The 23,542-nt window shown below is 37.5% G+C and overlaps 3 protein-coding genes and 1 pseudogene across 4 annotated transcripts; 1 reads left to right on the forward strand and 3 right to left on the reverse strand.

Moving 5' to 3' along the window:
- Positions 1–1,920: 1,920 nt before the first annotated feature.
- LOC145771846 (NAD-capped RNA hydrolase NUDT12-like) lies at positions 1,921–6,559 on the reverse strand. Of its 2 annotated transcripts, none has more exons than XM_082583579.1 (7): positions 6,304–6,559; positions 5,513–5,975; positions 4,935–5,083; positions 4,487–4,606; positions 4,042–4,160; positions 3,106–3,286; positions 1,921–2,187 (listed from the first exon to the last, which is right to left on the reverse strand). In XM_082583579.1, exons 1-7 carry the CDS (start codon positions 6,519–6,521, stop codon positions 2,055–2,057), a joined length of 1,383 nt encoding a protein of 460 aa, XP_082439705.1. In that variant the 5' UTR covers positions 6,522–6,559; the 3' UTR covers positions 1,921–2,054. The 2 variants fall into 2 exon arrangements, with proteins under 2 accessions (XP_082439705.1, XP_082439706.1); XM_082583580.1 differs by having other exon boundaries at positions 2,050–2,187; positions 3,083–3,286.
- Positions 6,560–9,103: 2,544 nt separating this feature from the next.
- Positions 9,104–10,105, reverse strand: LOC145772517 (endonuclease domain-containing 1 protein-like). Its single transcript, XM_082584387.1, has one exon. It carries the CDS (start codon positions 10,103–10,105, stop codon positions 9,104–9,106), a length of 1,002 nt encoding a protein of 333 aa, XP_082440513.1.
- A 7,077-nt stretch (positions 10,106–17,182) lies between these two features.
- LOC145772518 (SCAN domain-containing protein 3 pseudogene) lies at positions 17,183–18,436 on the forward strand (annotated as a pseudogene).
- A 2,706-nt stretch (positions 18,437–21,142) lies between these two features.
- Positions 21,143–22,828, reverse strand: LOC145772118 (protein KATNIP homolog). Its single transcript, XM_082583955.1, has one exon. It carries the CDS (start codon positions 22,715–22,717, stop codon positions 21,899–21,901), a length of 819 nt encoding a protein of 272 aa, XP_082440081.1. The 5' UTR covers positions 22,718–22,828; the 3' UTR covers positions 21,143–21,898.
- Between the last annotated feature and the right edge of the window lie 714 nt (positions 22,829–23,542).

Raw genomic sequence — 23,542 nt, forward strand, 5'->3', positions numbered from 1 at the left:
CACATCTCCTAATACGCATTTATCTATGTAGGCTATGATGGTAGGCTAACTAATTGTAGCCTTCTCGGGGACGAGCCTACTGGAGAGACATTATTTTCAAAATTGAGGTTGATTAAAAACTATTTGAGAAACACGATGGGGCAACAGCGGCTACACTATAACCAAAATACATCAAATCTATAAAACAACTTCAAATCTATAAAATATCCAATTAGCCTACTTCCCGGTCATTATCTGTAGCCTACATCAAATTAATCTGCTACAGGCACCGCACTTGATTAATCCGGCACTGGTAATTAGGCCTAGGCCTACGAGAAATTATTAGGAATAACCTTTCAGAGGCTTTCTCGGTCAGAGGATAAAGATTCAAACGAAAATCAATTTTATTGATATGCAGAATGGAATTAAAGACCACAGAAGCAGAGAAGTCATTTGACACAACAGATAGGCTGATAATTTTCTCATTCTCAGCAAACTAGAATATGTAGACTACTGAAGCTAATTGCACTACAACATTAGGCCCACGTAAGAAGGCTAATTTACTCATAGCAGCCATTATGCGAAGGGTACATTCTTCATCTGCAGAAATTGTAGCCTATTTGTGTGAAGTTTGATTTATTTTTGGGAAGTAATTTTTCTCCAGTTCTCTTCTCCCATGGCTATGTCCATGACCAGCGAGCCATGCTCGTCATTTCTTTGTTTGCAAAGTCGATCATTTTGACTTATACGCGCCCGACTCAAGCGGCCCTGGTTCGGCTCTCGGGGTGTGCACCTGAGCAACACATTGGTTGGTTGATTTTGAATCTTTATCCTCAGACTGACAATGCCTTGATAGGTTATTCCTGGTAGTTTCGCACTCTTGTAGAGGCTTTGGGAGGCAGGGCCGGTTGCCGAGATTGGCAGAGTGAAGTTTTCCGATTGTTGAAGTGTTGTTGTCGGGGAATTAGGCCTATTCCATCCATTAGATGCCACTGAATGGAGAGAAGTTCTGAAATGCGTTGCTCAAGCGCACACCTCGAGAGTTGAACTTGCGCTGCGGGATCTTGAGCCGGTCGCGTAACCACTGAGCTAACGGGGCGGACTAACGGCATTCCAGGACCGCTCTTTGTTCAAAGGCACCGAATGGATAGAATAATACCCCAGCAAAAACACTTCAACAACTATCGAAATCTCCACTCTGTCAATCTTTATGAGAATCTTCTACAAGTATGCGAAACTGCCAGGATTATTAAGCTCTCAAAGAAGCTTTCCCAGTCCGAAGATAAAGATCATATAAATCGAATTATCAGGACGGACGACATTGAGTTTTCTCTTATAAATCCGAAATTAAAAGATACGAGTGCTGTGTGTCCAGTCAGCTTTCAATATTGCCAAAGAGCAAAAACTTACCATATCCTCTTAAATTAAGCCTTCACATAGGCTACACACACAGTGAATGAACTAAAATTTTGAAAGGTCTAGGCTGACGTGGTCTGCATCTCATTATAACAAAAATCGATAACTTTCGGGTCATATCAATTCTAGTTCCTCTGACAAAGATTAATTCTATGGTTGAGTTGGTAATGGCGACAAAAGATCGCAATGTCGCCTATTTGATAACCAACAGAAGCTTTTAATGGAAAAAGACAAAGTTAAATCCAGTAATGTGTTTGCTACGTTAAAGCTACCGGTTTATATTTGTACGTTGTACCGTATACTATTTTTCGCAACAGACAAAATAAAAGGTTTCTCTCTCTCTCTCTACAGATCAAGTGATTTTTTTAAAAGCGTGCCTGAATCCTGTCGGATAGTTTTTTGCTTTCTAAAATTTATCTAAAAAACAGCACAAAAATAGATAAAAGGATTAATCTGTAGTTATCTTTGGCGCCACACCGTGTTAAACTTAAGTTCTTTTCAATCCATCAAAAACACACAACACTGTAGTATACATAAAAATATTTTTTATTAATTTCTAAATTATAAAACTTCACCAGCCAATGAGGTCAGAAAAAGAAACTACACAATTAGAGCAAAGGATCAAAAATTGCACTAAAAATCATTCAAGGGGATGAAATTTATAGATTTGATGACATTTTCACCCAAGCTTTCATGAGCTGATGGGCGATTGCTGTCGGTGGGGGGATTTTTAGACCTTCAGAGTGAAATCCTTCACTTAAAGCGCGTACTACCTCCGACCTGCTGAACCACCTGAAATAAAATATAACAATTTCTTCAACACATGCCAATTTAGCTTTTTTCTTGAAGGTTAAGGATTCGTTATTTTGTAATGCCATATCACAGGTATTCATGCAGACCATTTTATAAATCAGTGGTTAAAGAGCTTTTTGTGTTAATATTGGATGTTTAATAAGTTAAGTGACTATTTTAGTTTCTTGGGTAATTGCGGATCGAAAAAGCAGCATTGGAAGCTTATCTTTGAAATTACTTCGGCACGCTCAGTTGAAGAGAGTAATAAGTGAACTTTCGCTTGCAGCCTATAAATTATTCCATGCATTAAATGCCGCTGAATAGAGATTGGAGAGAGAAATAACTGTATTTGCCAATCAGATTCTATAATAGTACGGTACAGAACTTACATCACAATAATATACAATCATGAACATGGAGGAACGCATAAATACGCGCAGTGATTAGCCAGGAGCAGCGAAAGACCATTTGGTCATCTAGTCAGCTACTCCCAACTGGTTATATTAATAAAACAAAACAAAAATGGATTGAAAAAAGCCCTCCAATTGACTAATGGCAACAAAATAATTACAATGTATCAGTGTGTGAAATTATTCATCTTTGACAGCGTTAATCATTGTAGAGGTCGGTTAAGTTGTTTATCAGGTGGAGAGTTTTTCATGTGTCTGTTGTGAGTAAGTTGCTTTTCATGTGGAGAGCTGTCCTTTAAAGCGCTTTGTTAAAGAGCACACCTCGAGAATCGAGCCATCGCTGCTTGATTTTGCGGTCTAATTGTTGATGAAGCCGGGCGTTTATTCAATTGAGCTATCAGGATGATATCTTAGCCACTATATAGAATAAACAATCTTTCTGTTTTCCGAAATCTTTTATCACATCAGTCTGCTCAGTTAACTACCGGATATATTGCAAAAATCCTACTTTGCATCCTCCAATTCGACTTCATCAACCTTTATGTCATCAGAGGTAGCATTTCCAATTAAACCAATCATCAAACTTGCAGGGAATGGCCATGGTTGTGATGAATGATAAGATAGCTTTCCCACTTTGACACCAGCTTCTTCAAACACTTCTCTTCTGGCGGCGTCTTCAATAGTTTCACCTAGGCAATTGAAGTGATTGCAAGTTCAACGCAGTTTCTTGCTCAAAACTGGATGCTGATTGCAAGTTCAACGCAGTTTCTTGCTCAAAACTGGATGTTGATTGCAAGTTCAACGCAGTTTCTTGCTCAAAACCGGATGTTTTAGATACAAAGCAAAGGAGGGCTGCCTACACTTGGCACCATACGGAGAGTGCAAAGCTATGACGAGCTAAATTAATTAAACATTGACACTGGTGTATAAAGTAAACAAAAAATGCAAAAGGGGTGTTGCCGCAACAGGCGCATATAGGACAAAGTTTAAAAACGAATTACAAGCCTTGGTTGACTGCGGCCTCTCGAACTAAGAAAGTATCTTTTGAATATTCACCTATCACTTCGTGTACCAGTACTTGTGAAAATCGTGAGCACGGTCTCGCAGGTTCGGTCACAGGCATTGATAAAAAGGTTTTGGTAAGTTATACTGCCAAACTATTATGAGTGTCGTCATTCGCTGTCCAGCAGCAAGCACTGAAATTTCCACGCTGTTGCTTCATTTTGTAGTTTCTTTGTTTTACAGTTTTCTGGATGAGCATTGATTGTGCTATTGGAAAATTAATGTATTTCTAATAAACTTTGGAGTAATGACGATTACCCATGCGTTTTAATACAATAGACGCTTGAATAGACCGAAGTTTATGAGTAAGTGAATAAATACTGTGAATACCACCACATTACAGCAATGTAGTTTCAATGCATATTGCGATACTATGACGTACCTGGTTCCATAAAACCAGCGCAGCAGGAGTAAACACCAGGGGGAAACCGTGTTTGCCTCCCAAGCAGACATTTGGTTCCATCCACCGATGTAACTAACACGATCACAACCGGGTCTGTTCTGAAATATCATCATCAAAGCTGCTACACGTAACAGAAGATGAGAAAACCAAGGTAGGCAAATAATAATCATGGTGCAAACTAGATTACCTAGCCTACTAGGGCTGTTTAAAATAAAAATGTTTTGAACCTAAGTAGAAACAAAATTTTGCTTCGAAAAAAAGTATCGTTTTTATCGTTACCAAATTAACAATTGACAATCACTGAAGATTTTCTTTTCGAACATTTTTTTTCTGAATGCCAGTACTCCTCTTGCACAAGAGTAAAGTGATTAAAAAGTAAAACCGCACCTCGTTATTGTCTTAGCGACATCACGTGATAACATACCTCGGGAAACTAACATTGTGAGTTCCTTTTAACGTGACGCATCTTTCATTTGCGCACAAGCGCTTGTAGCCGGACTCCTTGACCACAGTTTTAGTTCCACAGGAAGGGCAAAAACGGTTTCTGAAAATCAGAAGATATAATTCACAACTAATGATTCAACATAGCCCTAAATCGATTTGAAGTTTATTTAAAAAATGAATATCAGCATTGGCACCTGTTTTTTAACAATAAAATATACCGTTGAAATCAGAATGAAATTCACGTACAGCATCCACATTTCACAAGCGACTACCTGGGTATGCAATTAGATTTACTTAAAAAAAACAACCATCAACAAACTGCATCAATTGCAGCTGTAGCAGAAAGCTGCCAATCACTAAACTGAAAAGCAATTACACAGGATTTGTTGTGTAAAATTCTGCTGTGACGTAACACAAACACTACCCACTTTTCATGCCAAGCTAAAACTGATCTTGCTTGAGCAATTAAACCAGATTCTTCCTTCTTCAAAGAAGTAACCCCAGTTCTGCTTCTATAGCCTCTTCCAACATATTCACCGCCTCTCTGTTGAATGGGAAGTTGATCTTCTGTGGGTTTCTAGTTTTTCAAAAAGGAAGAAACGTTATGTGAAACTCTTATAACACAAAATTCTAAGCCATGAGTCTTTATAATGCTGTTCAAATGACTCCAATCAGAATGGTTCTATAAATGTATACCGCTATACTCCAATCGTCCTTAGTGCGACGATTTCTTTCGCTGGTGCACGCCATTTCCTTTCCGGAATGATGCATGTCACTGTTCACACAAGACAATCATGCACTTGCACATACACACATGCGGTTTATACTGAATTTTCTAGAGTTAGGTTAGTCATTTGAAGGGCGTTATAAAGACTTGCTCTGAACAAACTTCACAGTTCACACACCTAAAGCTGAATCAAATTATAAGTGACGTAGTTTTATTACTTTCACAGTGTAGAAAGTAAATTGTAAACATTTTAATTTTCAACATCATAACAATACAGACCTGTTTAAAGTTGACCCCAAAATAAGCATTGGTGTCAACTATTGAGCCCATAGTTTCCCTGTACATGATACCCTTTTCGATATCCCCAACACCAAGAAATATAATATCTCGATCTTCTTCAGGAACAATTTTTAAAAGATTCTCAATTTCTTTCCATGACAAATATAAAACTTGGCTCCCTGGACCATGAGGAGGACTTTGACTTGTGAGAAGCTGCAGTTCCCCAAAAATGACAAACTTTGATTTCTCTGATTTCATAACATCATTTATGTGAGTTTCGTCTTGCCTTCTATAAGATTGCCTATCAACAACACTTTGACTAAAGTAGTTAACAAACTCAAGTTCTGGTGTTTTGGGTGGTTTAAGAAAGCGATTCAGAGTTTTGAGGGCAGGTCCTTGGTTCCAAAAGGAAGCAATATCCAATGCATTTTGTCCACTATTGTTGAACATCTTCAAATCTGCCCTACGAAAACAGAAAATTGATGAAGGAAATTTTAATTTTTTATTCATTATCTTTGGATTGAAAAAATACTTTCAAGATTTGTTCATGAAAATTTGCGTACTTGAAAACGTTTTAAAGAACTGAATAGAAAGCTACGGTTAAATTTTGCTCCTGAATTGCATGCCTCAACAGTAGAATTACTCTCCTAAAATAATTTAATATGTTTTGTTTAAGCAGACGTGTATGGTTAAAGTTAAGGAAAAGTAGGCTATACTCAACACAAGTTTATTTTTGCAAATCACAACTCTGCTACATACTGAGCTCCACTATACCTGAACAATGAGCTTACCCATCTTGTAATAGGGCTTCGATGACATTAACATGACCGTTTCTTGCTGCAAGCATAAGAGGTGTCCAACCCCGTTTGTCTTTGCAGTCTCTTGATAAGGTTGGTAGAAGTTTAAACCCCTTGACAACATTTTCAAGGTTACCTTCTGACGATGCTTTGAAAATATCTTCAGTGATAGACGCATATAAATCGCTTCTGTCATTTTGAATGCTTGACATAACACTGTACTTTTACAAAGCAAAGTTTAAACACCCTATGCTCTGGAGTTGAAAACAATCGATGCTATTAAACGTGTGCACACACAAAACAATACCGTATCAAATTATTCATATATAGTACTTTACAATGGATATTATTAGAAAGGCTGTAATTTTCCATCTGACAATATTGCTTTAATTAGTTGTTGCAAATAGAAATCTAACAACAGGAGTCAGCTACCAGTCAGTTGCTAGTATCAAAGTATCAGTTACTGGTATATATCAAAGTAAGATATATATATAATTATACATTGTGATTTAAGACATGTACACAGTTTATAATTATTCACAACATAGCAGTACCATCATGAAATACTGCACATAAAAAGCTTGCATTTTCTGCCGTTACAAATTAGGGGTCTCTGATGAAAAATCTACTTCTACAACTGCAAGCGTAGCAGCAAAATAATGTTCACATAATAGCAATTCATGTGCAATTGTACATGATTGAGCACAATATCTATATAAAAACCGCCACACACAACTATATGAACGTGAGGATATACAGGTTAAAAAAATTGCATAAATCCATCAGCTCACATTGGCACAACTTTATCACAGAATAATGAAAAAACATCTTTTGTAATTTTGTCAGGTTGTGAAGTAAAGTAACTGAAGAGCTCTGTGCACTAAAAATATGATCAACTAAATAATCCTTACAAAAACAGTGGTAAAAATGTAACACCTATAGTTTTGCTAGCAACATTAAAAAGGATTTACTAACAGTGGAACAAGATATAACTGTTTTATAAAAGCAGACAAAAATGGCTTTAATAAAATGATGTAAAAACAAAACCAATGTACCATACTCAAAAACAATAATGCGATGCTTTTGATCATTCAATAATCAGATTTCAAAACAAGTAAAACTTCATCAGAATAAATAGTTCAACATTAACACATTAATTATTGTCATGTAATAATACTGTACATGCAAGAAAGGGTCTGCTACTATTCGGTGAGTCCGATTCGGTGAGTCCGATTCGGTGAGTCTGATTCGGTGAGTTCCAAACCGTAAAACAGCAATGATAATTAGGCTACGGTACCCGATAATTTAAAAAAAAATTGAAAAAATTCCCCGTTAAGGGATCGGACTCACCAAAATGGGCCATTCCGTGCAAAAAAAGCACAAACTTTCAACTTACATTTCATCATCATCATTTGAGCTTACATTTGATTTAATGCTGAATATAATTAAAAATTAACAGTTGTATTTGATTAACACAAAACATAATAACATATGGACTTAGGGATGGGCTAAGAACTTTGACTATTTTGATTATTATGGGTGGCTAGTGGCTACTGAAAAGAAAGTGTTACATGAAACTACATGTATAGTATGCTTGTACTTCCATACCATACTATGAATGCACAAAACCAGATATAACTTTGTAAAACCAAGGTAAAAGACATGGGTCCACGTCTTTTAGGCGCAGACAGTTAGGCACCGGTCTAATAGGAGCGCACACTGTGGCGTCTGGATATTTAGGTGCGGAGCACTGTGGCGCCCGTTCATTTAGGTGCTATTTCTAGTAAAGTCTGCAGATTGTATCAGCTTGGCATGTAGGGCAATGCTTTTCACACGAAATGTTATATTGACCAGAAAAATATGTTGTTTTGTTAATGCGCGTGTGGAGATGAGGTGCGAGACAATGCTCTACTACTCTTGATATTAGCACATCTCCACAGGACATTTGCTATGCATCCTGAACACTGGTTGCAGCCAGATGGAACTTTACTTAATCTGTTATATTTCGCAATTACTTCTACTCGGGATGGATTGGTCGTGTGGCGAGTAGCCCTACGTATGAGACAACGCTCTACTACATGAATACATTTCTATAGGGCATATGAACCCTGGCTACAGGTTGCAAGCATAATGGTGCAACTTTGCTCGTTATTAAACCTAGTCAGGGTTTTGACGGAAAACTAAGTCACTCTTCACTCAAGCCTACCACCCGCTTGAATATAGGCTACGGTATATTTTTTACTGATGTTTAGTGTAGTTATTACTTGACTAAAAGTGAACTCAGTCATGTTCGGAAACTTGAATAATTTATTGATAAAGCTTTCGCCGACGCAAACCTCGACTAACAACAAATAAATGCTGAACACGCGCATTAAAACACAATATATTTTTCTGTTCAATATAACATTTTGTGTGAAAAGCATTGCCGGTTTAAGCAGCTTCACTCACGAAAGCCATAACATATTTTTCTGTGCAATATAACATTTTGTGTGAAAAGCATTGCTCTACATGCCAAGCTGATACAATCTGCAGATTTTACTAAGAATATGACTATATATAATGACCGAGCGCCACAGTGCTCCGCACCTAAATATCCAGACGCCACAGTGTGCGCGCCTATTTGACTGGCGCCTAACTGTCTGCGCCTAAAAGACTTGCTCCCAAAGACATTGTGACAGATTGTTGCATCCACCAAGTTTAAAATACAAAAATACTAAATGCTATTCTTTAATTTGTTAATTTCATCACTTTCAAACCACACTATATGAATGTTGTTGTAGCCACCATTCCCTTTTTAAAATTCATCTTTAATCCAGGGTGGTTTACAGTGGAGTTTCAAATAATCATCCCACACATTAAATATATCAGAAAAAAGACCAAATGGAGCATTCATACATTCTGTTCCAAATGGAGGATCAATGAAATGTGCCTTTGCAAATTCTTTCAGAGTAATATAACTTTGGAAATCAGCATGACTCTTTTCATTAATATTTTCTTTAACAATAGCATAACCCCATGCTGTTTTTTTCTGACTACTGTTTCCAGGGTAACACACGGCCTTCCAATAATATTTTGGGATTTTGACAGGATTTTTATTGTACTGATTCTGGTTATTTATCCATCCTGTTGTACCATATGTTCCAGTGATGATATAAACAAATTCTCCAGGAGCCAAATCCAAGATGGCTTGTTTTGTAACACATTCATACTCTCTCCAAGAGTTGCGATTAAACATTGCAAACTGAGGTGCAACATTTGTTAATGTAAACGTTCCATACTGTTTTTCAGAATCTTGGGCATTAATAGAATTTGGGGTTAAGTGACCTCTGTCCAAGTTCATTCCATTATCTTTATAGTCTTCAGTGACAGCCTGAAATTGCTTGCAACTTGCTTTGAAATGATTATCTACAAAAGAAATATCTGAAGATATTGGGTATGTGGGAAGTTGTGTTATTCCACATAACGGACTAACTACCCTCTCCCAATATTTATTACTTGGCCTGGGATTATCTGAACCATTTCTTAACAAACGTATTACATTGGCAGAATAGAGTGGAATGTGGTCTTTTGTACTAAACACTGTTGCAAATACTGGCTGACCAACTGCATTATCCAATTTCTGAGTTTGACATAATCGCACTATGCCACGATTTTCAAAATCTTTAACAAGTGGCCATGGAGTGCCTTGAAAGAATTGTGGACAATCCAGCAAGGAGTTTTTCGTTCCTTGATTTTCTAAACTGATGCACCAGTTAAACAGAGAGAAAAGTAATACAACCATAAACATCAATGGCATAATTTGGAACACGAAATAGCCTTGAATAAATAATAACCTTGTTTTTAATATGGGATAATAATTGCAAATTTTATGGGATTGATGATGAACAACAAAATCATGTTTTTGTGCTTTTAATGTCTATCCGTGGCAGCAGGGCAGGGGCTCCAAGAAGGGGGAAGTTAAGCAACTTTTCCCCCTAGCATATTGTAACTAGGAAAAAATAGTGATTTTTGTTTAATTACGGTACCGTACTTCTGAGGGAAACCTATTTTCGCTACTAAAATAAAAGGAAGTGGCTATTTTTCCACACTTAATGCAATGGTTACAATCAGGAGTTGCCAGAGTTAGGATTAAAGTTAGGAAGGGTAAAGATGAGGGTTAGAGTTAGGAATAAGATTAGGGTTTTGATCTTTGCCCAGGACTAAAAAAAATTTCCAAAATACAAATTGTTTCAGTTTTCAACAGCTTTAAACTTTTCTCAAATTAGGGCAGAATTCCTTATCTGGCAACACTATTGAGGCTATTATTACACTATATACCGTAGTGTAAATATAGCCACAGGCAAAATAAAATGTATCAACTTAATAATAAATGTAGTTTAAATAAATCAAGTGCTATTTCACTTTCCCCTAAATAGAGTAACTTACTGTATATAAATGCAAATATTTCAACTTTTAAGACTACCCTACTGTAGTTGATTCCAATATCTTATGGCAAAAACATTTTTATTATCCATTGTGACAGATACGGTAAAGCATGGCATACTCAAACTCGTGGCTTTTCATTACTATACCCTTTTGTAATTGAAGCTCAATAGACCTTAGGCCCACTGATATGCCTTACTTGCAGTAGCGTAGCCAGGAACTTTGAAAGGGGGGGGTTTTGACGACCCAACGGCGGGGGGTCTGGGGACCTCCCCCAGAAAATTTTGAAAAATTACTTTGAATTTGGTGCATTCTGAGAGCATTTTCAACAAAAATGTAGTTACGAATATTCCTGTAAAATGGTGGTGTCTGGTGGCATAGCAAAAGGATAAGATCATGTTTTCTTCGGCATTTTTCGGAAATTAAGCTAAGTCTCTACATATGTTTTCTTGTTGCTAATTCCTGGCTAAGATGTTTGGTATTGGCAAAACTTGCTCTTTTAATGCAATTTTGTTTAAAATTAAGCAATTTTTTTAGACTGAAAGCATCATTCTCAATATTGTGACGTCACACGCGTGCCAAAGGGGGAGGGGGTTGTAACCCCCAAAACCCCCCCCCTTGGCTACGCCACTGCTTACTTGAATGCAGCAACAATGCTAGGATCGGAAGCTTGAGTCAGTGCTAAAGTACCGTACTTGAGCAGTTTCAAATTTGTGCTTCTCTACATTGTGTGGAGTAGGTAGGTCTAAAGCTCTGAAAAAGATTTATTTCAATAACCTAATCCATGCAAAACGACTACCTTTATTAAAATGGCAAAAAAATAAAGAAGGAATCAAAGTTAGAGAAAAAGTCACAGGCCTACAAGCTAGTAGCTACTAGGGTTGCCAGAGGTTAATATAAAAAAGAGCCCAAGCTTATGCAAAAAGTAGCCCAAAAGTAGCCCAATTGTTTTTGGGGTTCTAAAATAGAGTCCAAATTGGAGCCCAAGCAAAGAAATAGGCTATTATACAAAATTCTTCAAGAGCGCTTGATCATCAGTCCCAAATTATAAGTGTTTTTCCAGTTCTTCACATCTTTCAGACAGATTGGCAACCATGCATTCACTCAACTGTTTGTTAAAATAACTACAAACGAGTAGCCTACCGGTTCCACACCAAGCAACACAAAAAATGATTTAATTGCTTTTCGTGATGAGCTAACGCATCAAGAGTGTTCCCCTCAAGACCATCAACAGTTTTGATTAACCCACCTTGGTCGATTAACGTAGAAACTATCTTTTTTTTACTCATATAAATTGTTAAAAAAAATTTCACTAGCCTTTTTTTTCTCATCTTTCTACATTTGTAAAAACTTTATTAAGGTGTTGCGACCATGCCATAACTGATTGTCCTGCTTTGGCGTCATGCACGTTATAGCGTCCGTGTTTTGTTGCTTCTACCTTTTTCTAGACCCTTGCTATGTTTGAAATATATTGTTTTTCGTTGTGATCGTCAGAAATAAAAACAAGCTGAACTGATGTCCACTGCATTTTCATGAAAACCTGGATCACTTAAGTTGCCAGGATTGCCAGATATTGAAGCCTAAACATGCACATTTTTGAAAATTAGCATTTTTATACGTACCAAATTGGTAACCCTGCCTGACCGAGGCCTCCAAAAACGCTACTCCTCAATGAAATAATTATGAATTAGGTAAAAATTTTAAACATGATACAATTTTTACATAAAAAGTTATATTATATTTGTAAAAAAAGTAGCCCAATTGGGCGCCAACCAAAAAAGCGCGCCCAACGCGAATTTTTGGCGCCTGGAGAAATCAAAAGTAGCCCAATTGGGCGTAAAAGCGCCCAATCTGGCAACCCTAGTAGCTACAACAGTTGAGTAGACTACTCGCAAGCTAAAATTGTAGCCAGAGTTGCCAGACTCCAGTTTGCTCACGACAACATTTCAACCTCCAAATTACACCATTTCATCTAGAATTACACCAACGTCCTAAATTTTCTCTTAAAAATACAGAAGTGTTAGAAAAGTATTGGGAAAAGAACAAAAATCCCACAGTTACATGTACAACACGGCCAATACAGTATGATAGTTAGGTAGAGAAGCTAGGTCAAAATAAAATGAGTTTTTTAACAAATTAACATTCAATTGCTCTTCCGATAAAAACAGTGCAAGTGTGCAAGAGCCAAAAAGTCATGTCTAGGACCTTAAGTTTTTGCATAAATAATTTTAAAATTACCGGTAACCAATTGTTAATCCGAGGATAAAGTTGGTTTTGAATCTTTATCCTCGGATTAACAAAACCTTGATAGGTTATTCCTGGTAGTTTTGCATACTTGTAGAGGCTCTTGACGCAGGGCCGGTTACTGCGATTGACAGAGTGAAGTTCACGATTGTTTAAGTGGTATTACCGGGGAATTGTTCTATCCATTAGGTGCCGCTGAATGGAGAGCAGTCTTTAGAATGCGTCAGTGGCGTAGCCAAGGGGGGGGTTTTGGGGGTTACAACTCCCCCCCTTTGGCACGCGTGTGACGTCACGATATTGAGAATGATGCTTTCAGTCTAAAAAAAAATTGCTTAATTTTAAACAAAATTGCATTAAAAGAGCGAGTTTTGCCAATACCAAACATTCAAACATCTCAGCCAGGAATTAGCAACAAGAAAACACAGAGACTTAGCTTTTTTTTCCGAAAAATGCCGAAGAAAACATGATCTTATCCTTTTGCTTTGCTACCGGACAGCACCATTTTACAGGAATATTCGTACCCACATTTTTGTTGAAAATGCTCTCAGAATGCACCAAATTCAAAGTAATTTTTCAAAATTTTCTGGGGGAGGCCCCCCAGCCGATGGGTGGTCAAAACCCCCCCCCTTTCAAAATTCCTGGCTACGCTACTGGAATGCGTTAATCAAGCGCCGCTTGAACTTCAAGCTTCTTCGTTCATGAAGTCACGCGTTAACCAACTGAGCAATCGTGGCGGACAACTGATAGCTATCGGGACGGACTACTCACGGTGAAGCATTTACATTTAGCCGATAAAAGTAGTTTAGCAATAAACAAACCCTCAGATCTCAGCAGACAAGCAAGACTCAAAGCAGTCGGGCAATAGGTCAGCAAAGATTACGGACAAAGAGTTTTATAGTGTGCCTGATGCAAATAAATAGTGCCTGATGCAAATAAATAATAATAATAAATGCAACACAACAATAAATATTCTTTATTACAAAAAATAGCAAATATTTTCAAAATTACACCAAATTTTTGATGGTGTAAAACTGTAGATGAAAAATTTTCTACACCAAGCCGTTTTAAATTGCATCATTTTTTCCACATTATTGTCGTAGTACACCATCTGGCAACGTTGATTGTAGAGACTGTGAAGTGTGAATTTAAAAGAAAACTATTTTTTTCCTGAAGAAGGAACGCTCCAATAATTCCGCTTCTTCAACTTGTAGCGGACGTCGTATAGTCCAGAGTCCCCAGACTATCCACTCATACCTATTGTAGCTGTGAGTATACAGCCTACAGCAACATTCCGAGCGCAGTATTGCTGTGGGAATGACCAGAGAACAATATGTAGCCCTCCTGATTACATGCTATTTATTGTAGAAACAAATCTTCAAACCATCACACTAACTCAATGGTCCACAACGCATGGGTCGCCTAACAAAGTTGGGTCGCTTGTTTTTCAGGCATATTGTAGCCTATCTTGAGCGAAAAAATAACGATAAAAAAAGTTTGAAACGTGAAGAGATCGATCACAAAACTGAAAAATATAAACACCAGGCGTTTCATGTCGAGGCATCGGAAAGCTTTGTAGCATGTTTCTAAGGCAAGAACCTTTAACAGCTTCGTTTTTATTATTGTTGTTATTATTGGACAACAGCCCACACCAGTGGCGTAGCTAGAGAATGTGCCGCCCGGGGCGGATTCAGATTTTGCCGCCCCTTCAAGAAAAAACATGTGAAAATGAAATGCGTTTTTTTATCAAATTATAATCAAAAATCGTATAGTCTGAAAGTGCCGCCCCCAGACGTGCCTCCTCCCCTAGCTACGCCACTGGCCCACACATGTTGTCCATCGATTCAGACGTCGCAGAATCTTTATTATTGGAATGTTATGATACTTAACTTTGTATTGCAAAAGGTTTGGAAAGAATGAATTCCAAGCTTCAGACCAACTTCCTAGAATAATGCATAGGCTACTTTGATAGAATAATACTGACGCAGCCCCAGTTTCTAAGACTAGATAACCATTTAAACTACGTTTTTGTAAAATATCCTGAAGCAATAGCTTTTCAATCCCTCTTAGCTCAAGCGCCTACTCCGAAAGTTGAGCCATTGTTTATTTTAGCCGTGTTTTCTTTGCAAATCTGGCCGTTTATTCAACTGGGCTGTTATGGGGCGAATTTACAAAAGTTGTTTTCCAACCTTGGGCTTGACATTTATTGTAGATGGCCCACTCACCGGAAGGATTGTTCGGCTCAAAATGTTAAGAGCACCGGTTTGCGACACATTAGCCTGGCAATTCGTTATCAAGTTATTAGGACTAGGCCTACTACTAACAACTACTGTAATTGTAGTGTTGTGTTGATTACAGCCATGAATTACAGGATACAATTTTTTTTTTTTTGATACAAAATATAACTTCTCAATAACACCGCATCACAGCTGAAATGTTTCATATTAATATAAAATTAAAGCTGGTACACTTGTTTGTGGTACGCAAACACCCTTCTTATTCATATCTTCTTATATATATCACTCCTAAAGCATAAGAAGAATTGACAGCCCCCCCCCCCCCCCAAACTGAGCAAGACTCCAGGAGCCCAACCTTCTAAGGGTTAAAAGTCATGTCGACTTATTCTTGATGCCCCCCTTATCGAAAATTGTTCTTTGTAGTACCGCTTTGAAGGTGGATTACGACTATGAACAAAAGAATAAATTTTAAACTTCATATTTGTATTGAAAATACATGACGTAATGTCTTCCAATCTTATCACATTTTTTTCATTACGTAATATTTACCACCACCAAACCACTTTTGACGGTCGAATTTGTTAATTTATTATTCGGTAAAATGTTTAGATGATGTCACGTCATTACACCGATTTGAGATATAATTTCATTCATGACGTCGTATGGATGAAAAACTTTTACAAGTTTTATACTCTGCTGAGATTAAAGAAGAAACATAAATGATAAATATTGGAGAAATTGAGTCTCCTTTATAAGTTAAGAATCGAACAACTCAAAACTGCTGAAACACAACGTTTTGTTTAAGTGAAAGAATCACTGCAAGCAACCAATGCCAAAATGCGCGCGGAAGAAGTCACGGGAGTGTGATGTATCAACAATTTAACAGGTTGTTATTTTTCTACATCAATGTGACGTTAGTTAAAACTTTAAAAAGTCTATATCTTTGCTTCTGTAGAAAATCTTTTTATCTACTGTACAATTTAGTCATCAAGGTTTTCCATACTTTTTTTTAAAGAGAGCATGGAGAAGTCCATGAGAGAGAGCTTTTACCTCCCCCTCCCCCCCCCCCCCTTGCAACTTGAGTTGACTTACTTGAGGTTGGGATCCAAATATTAAAAAAAATATATTAATATGTATTAAAAAAAAAAAATTAAAAAGATGATGCCCAAAACATTGGGGGGGGCAGCTGCCCCGCCTGCTCCCCCCCTGCCGGCGCCACTGGATAGAGTGCAGAAGTTTTTGGGAGTAGCAGTTTGACTATTGATTAAAAGTTCATAAAGTCAAACTATGGTAGGACTAGACTGTAATACCAGCATAACACTTAACAAAGCAGCTGCTACAGAAATTGGGGTCCAACTAATTTAAAGAGCGTCGGAGTATCGGAATATTTAGAATAAAAGCTAATTTGTCAGGAAGTCATGGGTAAGCTTAGGGTGAGGACTGAGGATTAGATTTAGGTTTATGGTGAACATTATGATTAGTGTTAGGTTTCCGTAGACCGTAACATTCCCATAATTCCGACACTCGACGTCGGAAAGGAAAATATCGAAATATCCGATTTTTCGGAATTAGGGTTAGAATTAAGTAAGGGTTGGGGTTAGGGTTTGGATTTGGTTCTTGGTTGTAGTACGGTGAATTAACCCTCATTCCGACACTCAGTAAATTAGATGGACCACCTAAGAAATTGTTACTGAAACTTAATTGGTAAAATATTACAGATTTATCCGAGAAAAATGAGTACAAAACAAACATCTATGTTGAGTTTTTTTGGAAATGGCCGTGGGCCAACAGTATTTGAAAAATCTGATGTCGCAAACGAGGGGTCTACATCTACAACCTCAAAAAAAAGGAAGGCTTCTTTCATTCGCCATTATAAGTCGTCCTATGTAAAGTACGGATTCATTTCAACTTGTGATTCCGAAACACCTTATCCGCTCTGTCTAATTTGTAACAGCAAGTTATCAAACGACGCTATGAAGCCCTCAAAACTAATTCGGCACTTGCACACAAAACATCCCGAACTAAAAGGTAAACCTTTGGACTTTTTTGAAAGAAGAAAAAGTGATCACGAAGCTGAAAAACGATTACTAAGGACAGGTTTATCAACAAAGCCAAATGCACTAAGAGCATCGTACTTGGTGTCTCACCGCATCGCTAAGACTAATAATAAACCATTTACTATCGGAGAAGAATTGATTTTACCAGCGTGTAGTGATATTTGCCGTGAAGTTTTAGGAGAATCGGCATCTAAAAAGATAGCGCAGGTTTCGCTTTCTGCGCGCACTGTTGCGAGACGTATTAAGGACATGGCGATAGACATTGAAGCTCAACTGTTAGAGCGGTTGGTGAAGTCACCATGGTTTGCGATTCAGTGTGATGAATCTACTGATATCGAAAACAAAGGTGTGCTGCTAGTTTTTGTTCGATATCTTTATGAAGAGGATGTTCATGAGGACATGTTATGTGCTTTGTATTTGCCAAAAAAAACCACAGCCTCCGAACTGTGGAAGGCTCTGAATGAATATTTCATAGGGAAGCTAAACTGGTCTTTTTGTGTCGGTCTGTGTACGGATGGGGCTGCAGCCATGATTGGTCGTCTGTCTGGTTTGACTGCTCGAATTAAGGAGGTCGCACCAGAGTGCGAGGCCACTCATTGTTTCATTCACAGAGAAATGCTGGCTAGCCGAAAAATATCATCCGAGCTTCATAGTGTATTCAATGATGTAGTAAAAATGATCAACCTTATAAAAGCGCATGCACTGAACACTCGGTTGTTTGAGCAGATATGTGAGGACATGGATGCCGAGCACAAATGCCTTCTGTTGTACACAGAAGTAAGGTGGCTCACCAGAGGAAAATCACTGAACAGAGTTTTTAAACTAAGTGAGCCACTGCAAAGGTTTCTTTTGGAGAAAAATTCAGATCTTGCTAGCAAATTTATTGATGAAAAATGGGTTCTCAAACTTGCCTACTTGTGTGACATATTCAATCTGCTCAATGAACTAAATCTTTCACTTCAGGGAAAAATGACAACTGTATTCAAGTTGGCAGATAAAGTGGCTGCGTTTACAGAAAAACTAAAATTGTGGGAGCAGCGCGTAAACAAAGGGGTTTTTGACATGTTTCAAACATTAGCAGAGACTTTGAAAGACAGTGAGCCTGAGCAAGAGTTCTCCGAACTTGTGAGCAGACACTTGCGTACTCTTTTAATGGAATTCAAGCGCTAAAGACCCTCGAAATGCAAAGGATTGGATCCGTAATCCATTTATTTTCAAACCTGGTGAATCGACCTTACCTGTTCGACAACAGGACCAGCTCCTGGATATTGCTAATGACGGTAGCTTGAAAGTTATTTTTCATACAACGACTCTACCAACGTTTTGGATGAAAGTCTTGCCGGAATACCCTGACCTTGCCATAAAAGCATTAAAAACCTTGCTGCCATTTCCGACATCCTATTTATGCGAGTCTGGATTTTCTGTAATGGCAGCAACAAAGACGAAACCGCGAAACAGATTGGACGTGAGAGAAACATTGCGGGTGTCGTTGAGTTCTATATTTCCTAGGTGGGATCGTCTCGTTGAGGCAAAACAAGCCCAAGGCCCACATTAAATAATGACCTTACAGTATATGATCTGCAATAAATTTTCATTGTTGAACATTAGATTTTTTTAAAGACCGGTCCGCGAAAAAAATTCATTTTGAAACCGGTCCGCAGAGCAAAAAAGGTTGCCGACCCCTGGCTTATAACAAACTAAACAAAAACATATTATGTGTTTTGATGCAGACTAAGTTGAAATAGTATAGGCTACAGCACGGTATCTGTGCCAAAACGTCACAAAATAATACATAGACACGAGACCAGGGGCGGATTCAGAGGGGGCGATCTTCCCCCCAAAATATAAGAAAGTAACTTTATTCTTCATTTATGTGTGTACGATTTGGAAAACAACATATCGAAAGCAATGCTGAATAAGTCTTTCGCCATGTTCGAAGATTAGGTTAGGCTAAGTTATAATAATAATATAGTGTAAGGCTATTATTTCGTCACAGAGTCTAATTACCGAACGAAAATACTAAAATTTAAAAAGTTTCTAAACTTTTTGCCGGCACTATAGAGCATAGCTATAAATCCCTTAGCCTAGATAAGTTGGTTGACAGAGCAGGTGATTGGTAACTTTGGCGGTCAGACGTGGAACTAAAACCATTGGAATTCTACCTTGAAATTGCATCTAGAAACAGCAAAGTTCAATGTTTCTCAATGAGACTTTAGCATCTTGTCAACTAACATCATTGCTACCACGAAATTGCTCAAGTATCGATCCGATAGCATTGACAAAGGTCATTTGCAATGCCTACAACGGTTTGTTACGTCATATATATAGTGTGGAATCAGCTCTATGTTCAGAGATCCAACAATGGAAGGAGTAGTGAGCAAATATAACTCTTCCGGCGACTGCTGCAGTCTTACCGATGACTGCGGAAGAAGCTTTACAACAGTGTGATGAAGATGTGTACACAATCGTACACTCTCTTCTAAAAATACTATTAACCTTGCCAGTCAACGTAGCATCAGCTGAAGGAAGCTTTTCATCTCTTCGGTCGCTGAAAACCTGGCTGAAGAACAACATCGGCGAGGAAAGACTGAATGGATTGGCCTTACCATACCAGCATCGGGACATTTTAATTGACAGACTTCGTGATAAATTGATTTGCCAACAGTAGAAACCGCAAACTTAACTTTGTGTTGTAGTCAAAGGTACGACACCTGTTAGTATTACCCGTACAGGCAAAGTAGTTTTTTTATTTTCGTTTTATTTGTGAAGTCCACAGAAATAATTGTTTCTGTTATTGTTAGTTTCTTTCTTTGTCTGGTGCAGCGACCGTGCATGACACGTTTCAAGGAAGACTATATCTTTTGGTCGTCATTTAACTATATTTAACTGCCATTCTATAGTTTTAATGTACAAATTGTAGTTTCGCTGGTCCAAAATAAAAATTTATATCGAAAGCTAACTTATAGTGGCGATTCTACGGGAAGTGGAGCATAACCCAGTGTTTTGACCTGGCCCCCACTTTTGTTGCTCATTATGTTGAGAATGTATTCATAACCTTTCCTCATTGCTCTTTATAACAATTCAAAACTTGTCAGAGGAATAAAACGTCGAAGTTATACAGTAAGTCTATAACAACCTCATTGTCTGTATCAATATTATGCTGTGACATTGGGAAAACAGAGTTACCTGTTATTATCTTTCCGAGGTCAATTTTTAAATTGCTGTGAAACAATCAAGAGTGAAACCTTCAGTCTCAACTATAAATGCGGCTAGATTGCTCAGGCTTCAACTTGACATGGCAAGGGCATATCAGCTCTTCATCCCTCTCTTTGGTAAACAACAGCATTGTTGAGGGTTTTTCAAGTTATAGAATTTCTCATAATTTGTGTTCGAAATTATCTCTGAACGCACCAAATTCAATCTAATGTTTCTAGGGGAGACCCCCTTCGTTGTTTGTGCCGGGCTGATCACTTGCCTGAATGTCAATGGCATAGCCCCCCCCCTAACGTTAATACCTGGATCCGCCCCTGCACGAGACATTGTATTAAAACAATTAAACATATATGAAAAAGTATGAAAAATAGTCCTAGCATATTTGCTTAAAATTACAACTGGGAATCATTGTCATAAATTACAGAGGTTCTTTCGTTTTGTGACAGCATAAGTGGCACAGTAATTGCATTGCATCTTGACAAGTGCAAGAAACAAAGTGTTGATAACTCTACTCTACTTATATGTGAAATCAAATATAGTTGCTACTCTATGAAAATCAATTGGTAATGAAGTCCTTCAATCTATGCATTATAAGCCATTGTAATAAAAACTTCATGGTTTCGCTTATTTTTCTTGATATAGCTACGTTTTTGAAAAAATGAATGACACAACAAGAACATTATAATGAATAGCACAATGAAGAAACAAGACGTGTACAAAAGCGAGTAACAAACTAATATGGAATGCGCAAGGTGACAACTTTGCCGAGCACGCTTAGGACATTCTAAAACCACAATTACTAAACCTTTTCAAACACTTTCTGTTGTATCGCTATCAAGTTGATTTGCGCTCGTGCTCTAGAAATGTGTCCCAATCGTTGTCAAGACGTTGTGAAGAGCAAACGAAACATTCAAAAAAATTTCAGAAGACGTCAAATTTCGAAATACGCTAAATTATAAGAATAATGTACAGTATATTTAACAGCATTACGCAATATGTACTACAAAAAGTGAATGCTCGCTGACTGGTAGGCTATGTCATAAGTGCATTTCTTTCATAATAGTCAAACCTTACGTCAACTCGAAGAATGGTAAAATCACAATTTTATGTGCACTTGTTGGAATTGGGATACATAACGATTTTCCTTTGCGTAATGAACTTAAAAATGCACAAGCACACAAAAATATAAAATTGATAAGGATACTATTTAAAATGACGAGATGCTAGTTGTAATTACACCTTATAGATTATTGTCTCTTGTGAAATGAAAATGAGCTCTCTCGTTTACAACCGCTCAAATGTGGACCTCTATAATACTATGTGTTTCTCAAGCTGATAGAAATAGTACAACTGAAAAATTCGTCAAACATTATTTTATCCTAAAAACATACGTCACGAAAGCTTGCTTAAAAACTTCTTTCACGAGTAAGATGGTTTTCCTAATACGATAAGTGGTGAGTCACGATGATTGAAAGACTTGGATGATGATTCAACCAATGCAGTTTCGATGACTTCGGCAATCTCTTCATCCGACTCGGTTGAACTGTCATCTGAACACTCTTCAAAATTCATGGAATATTCGAGGTTTTTCATCTTACCAATTGATGCACGTAAACTTTCACCAGATGAAGCTTTTACAAATACAGGACCTTGTCCCCAATACTTCCTACGTGACGAAGGCTCAGGTATACGAGATTTACTTGAGGTATTTTCACAGGTGTTTTCATTGAGGTTTTCGGAAATGTTCTCAAAATCAGTTGACTCTTCAAAATCATCAGAATACTTAAGATCCATTGCTCGAACCGATGCATAAAGTTTTTCGCCTGTGCTTGTGGCTATTTCAACAGAAGCTTGCCCCCAAAATTTTCTTTGAGATTCTGGAGCGGTATTTAATCTTGACATCACTTTTGTTGCTTTAGGAGAGATGTATCCACGTTTTGGAAGAGATGTTGTTGACTTGGGTCTGCAACTAGTCAAAGTTCTGTTGGAACGCATTGAATTGGCCTTTGGTTCGGCATTAGCACCATTTACATACAAAGAAAAGCCTTGTTCTTTCTTTTCTTTCTCTTTTGCAACGGGATCTTTCCGATGAATGTTTTTAGCAAGTTTCTTATGTTTTGCAAGCTCGATTAGATAACGATCGTGTTTTGTTATAATGCTTTCATACTTACGACAACCATCTCTGTGGTCTCCTTTGTATAACTCAGAGTAAGACGATTTGTTCGTTCTTTGTTCCATGTCATGCGTTGCAGAAATACAACAGAAAGCGTCCACTCTGAAGCATCACAGATGATTGATACACAAAGACTAGTTGAGGGACTTTATAGAAACCCTACTGTTTATGATAAAGTTCCTAAAGCAAAATAACCGTTGTTAAAGCAAAACAAATCATACGGATTACGTATTACATTGCTACGTAATTATTGATTAGGTACAGGATATCTAGGCATGGTGACACCAGAAAAGAACGTTTTTTTTTTCACATTACAATGCAACTTCAAACCACGTTTGTCAACCACATTACAGATTTATTTTTAAACTCAATTTTGAAATAAAATAAACTCTGCACGGTATTGTTAGTACGAGCACGACGCAGTTAAGGGAAAGTATTGAAACGAGGAAAAAGCACACTTTTAGCTGCCAAGTTTAAAATTTCAACTAATTAAATCACTTGTTATTAAATCACAGCACTAAAATTAGTCAATAGTGAAATTGCGGCCAATTCTCCAGTACTTCCGTTTAAGATACGGATGACCTCATCAGACAACAATTGTGGATTCATGTTGTACAATTAGTGTTAACATGTAAGTTGTACTTTACAATCCCACGTGACGTATCAGAAATACTATATTGTAATGTATGAGTCAACGACAAGCATCAAAGTTGGCGTGATATGAAAAATTGAAAAAATTAAGATGTTATATATTTGAGCAACTCCTTACTGACCAATATATTCAAAAAGTTTTTATTACTTATTCTTAAAGAATGGTTTTTATCTTTTAATACACAAATGTGTATACATCACAAAATCGCATATAATAGCAGTACGAGTAAACAAATAAC

The sequence above is a fragment of the Aplidium turbinatum genome, chromosome 6 (assembly GCF_918807975.1).
Source record: "Aplidium turbinatum chromosome 6, kaAplTurb1.1, whole genome shotgun sequence".
Classification (NCBI taxonomy): domain Eukaryota; kingdom Metazoa; phylum Chordata; class Ascidiacea; order Aplousobranchia; family Polyclinidae; genus Aplidium; species Aplidium turbinatum.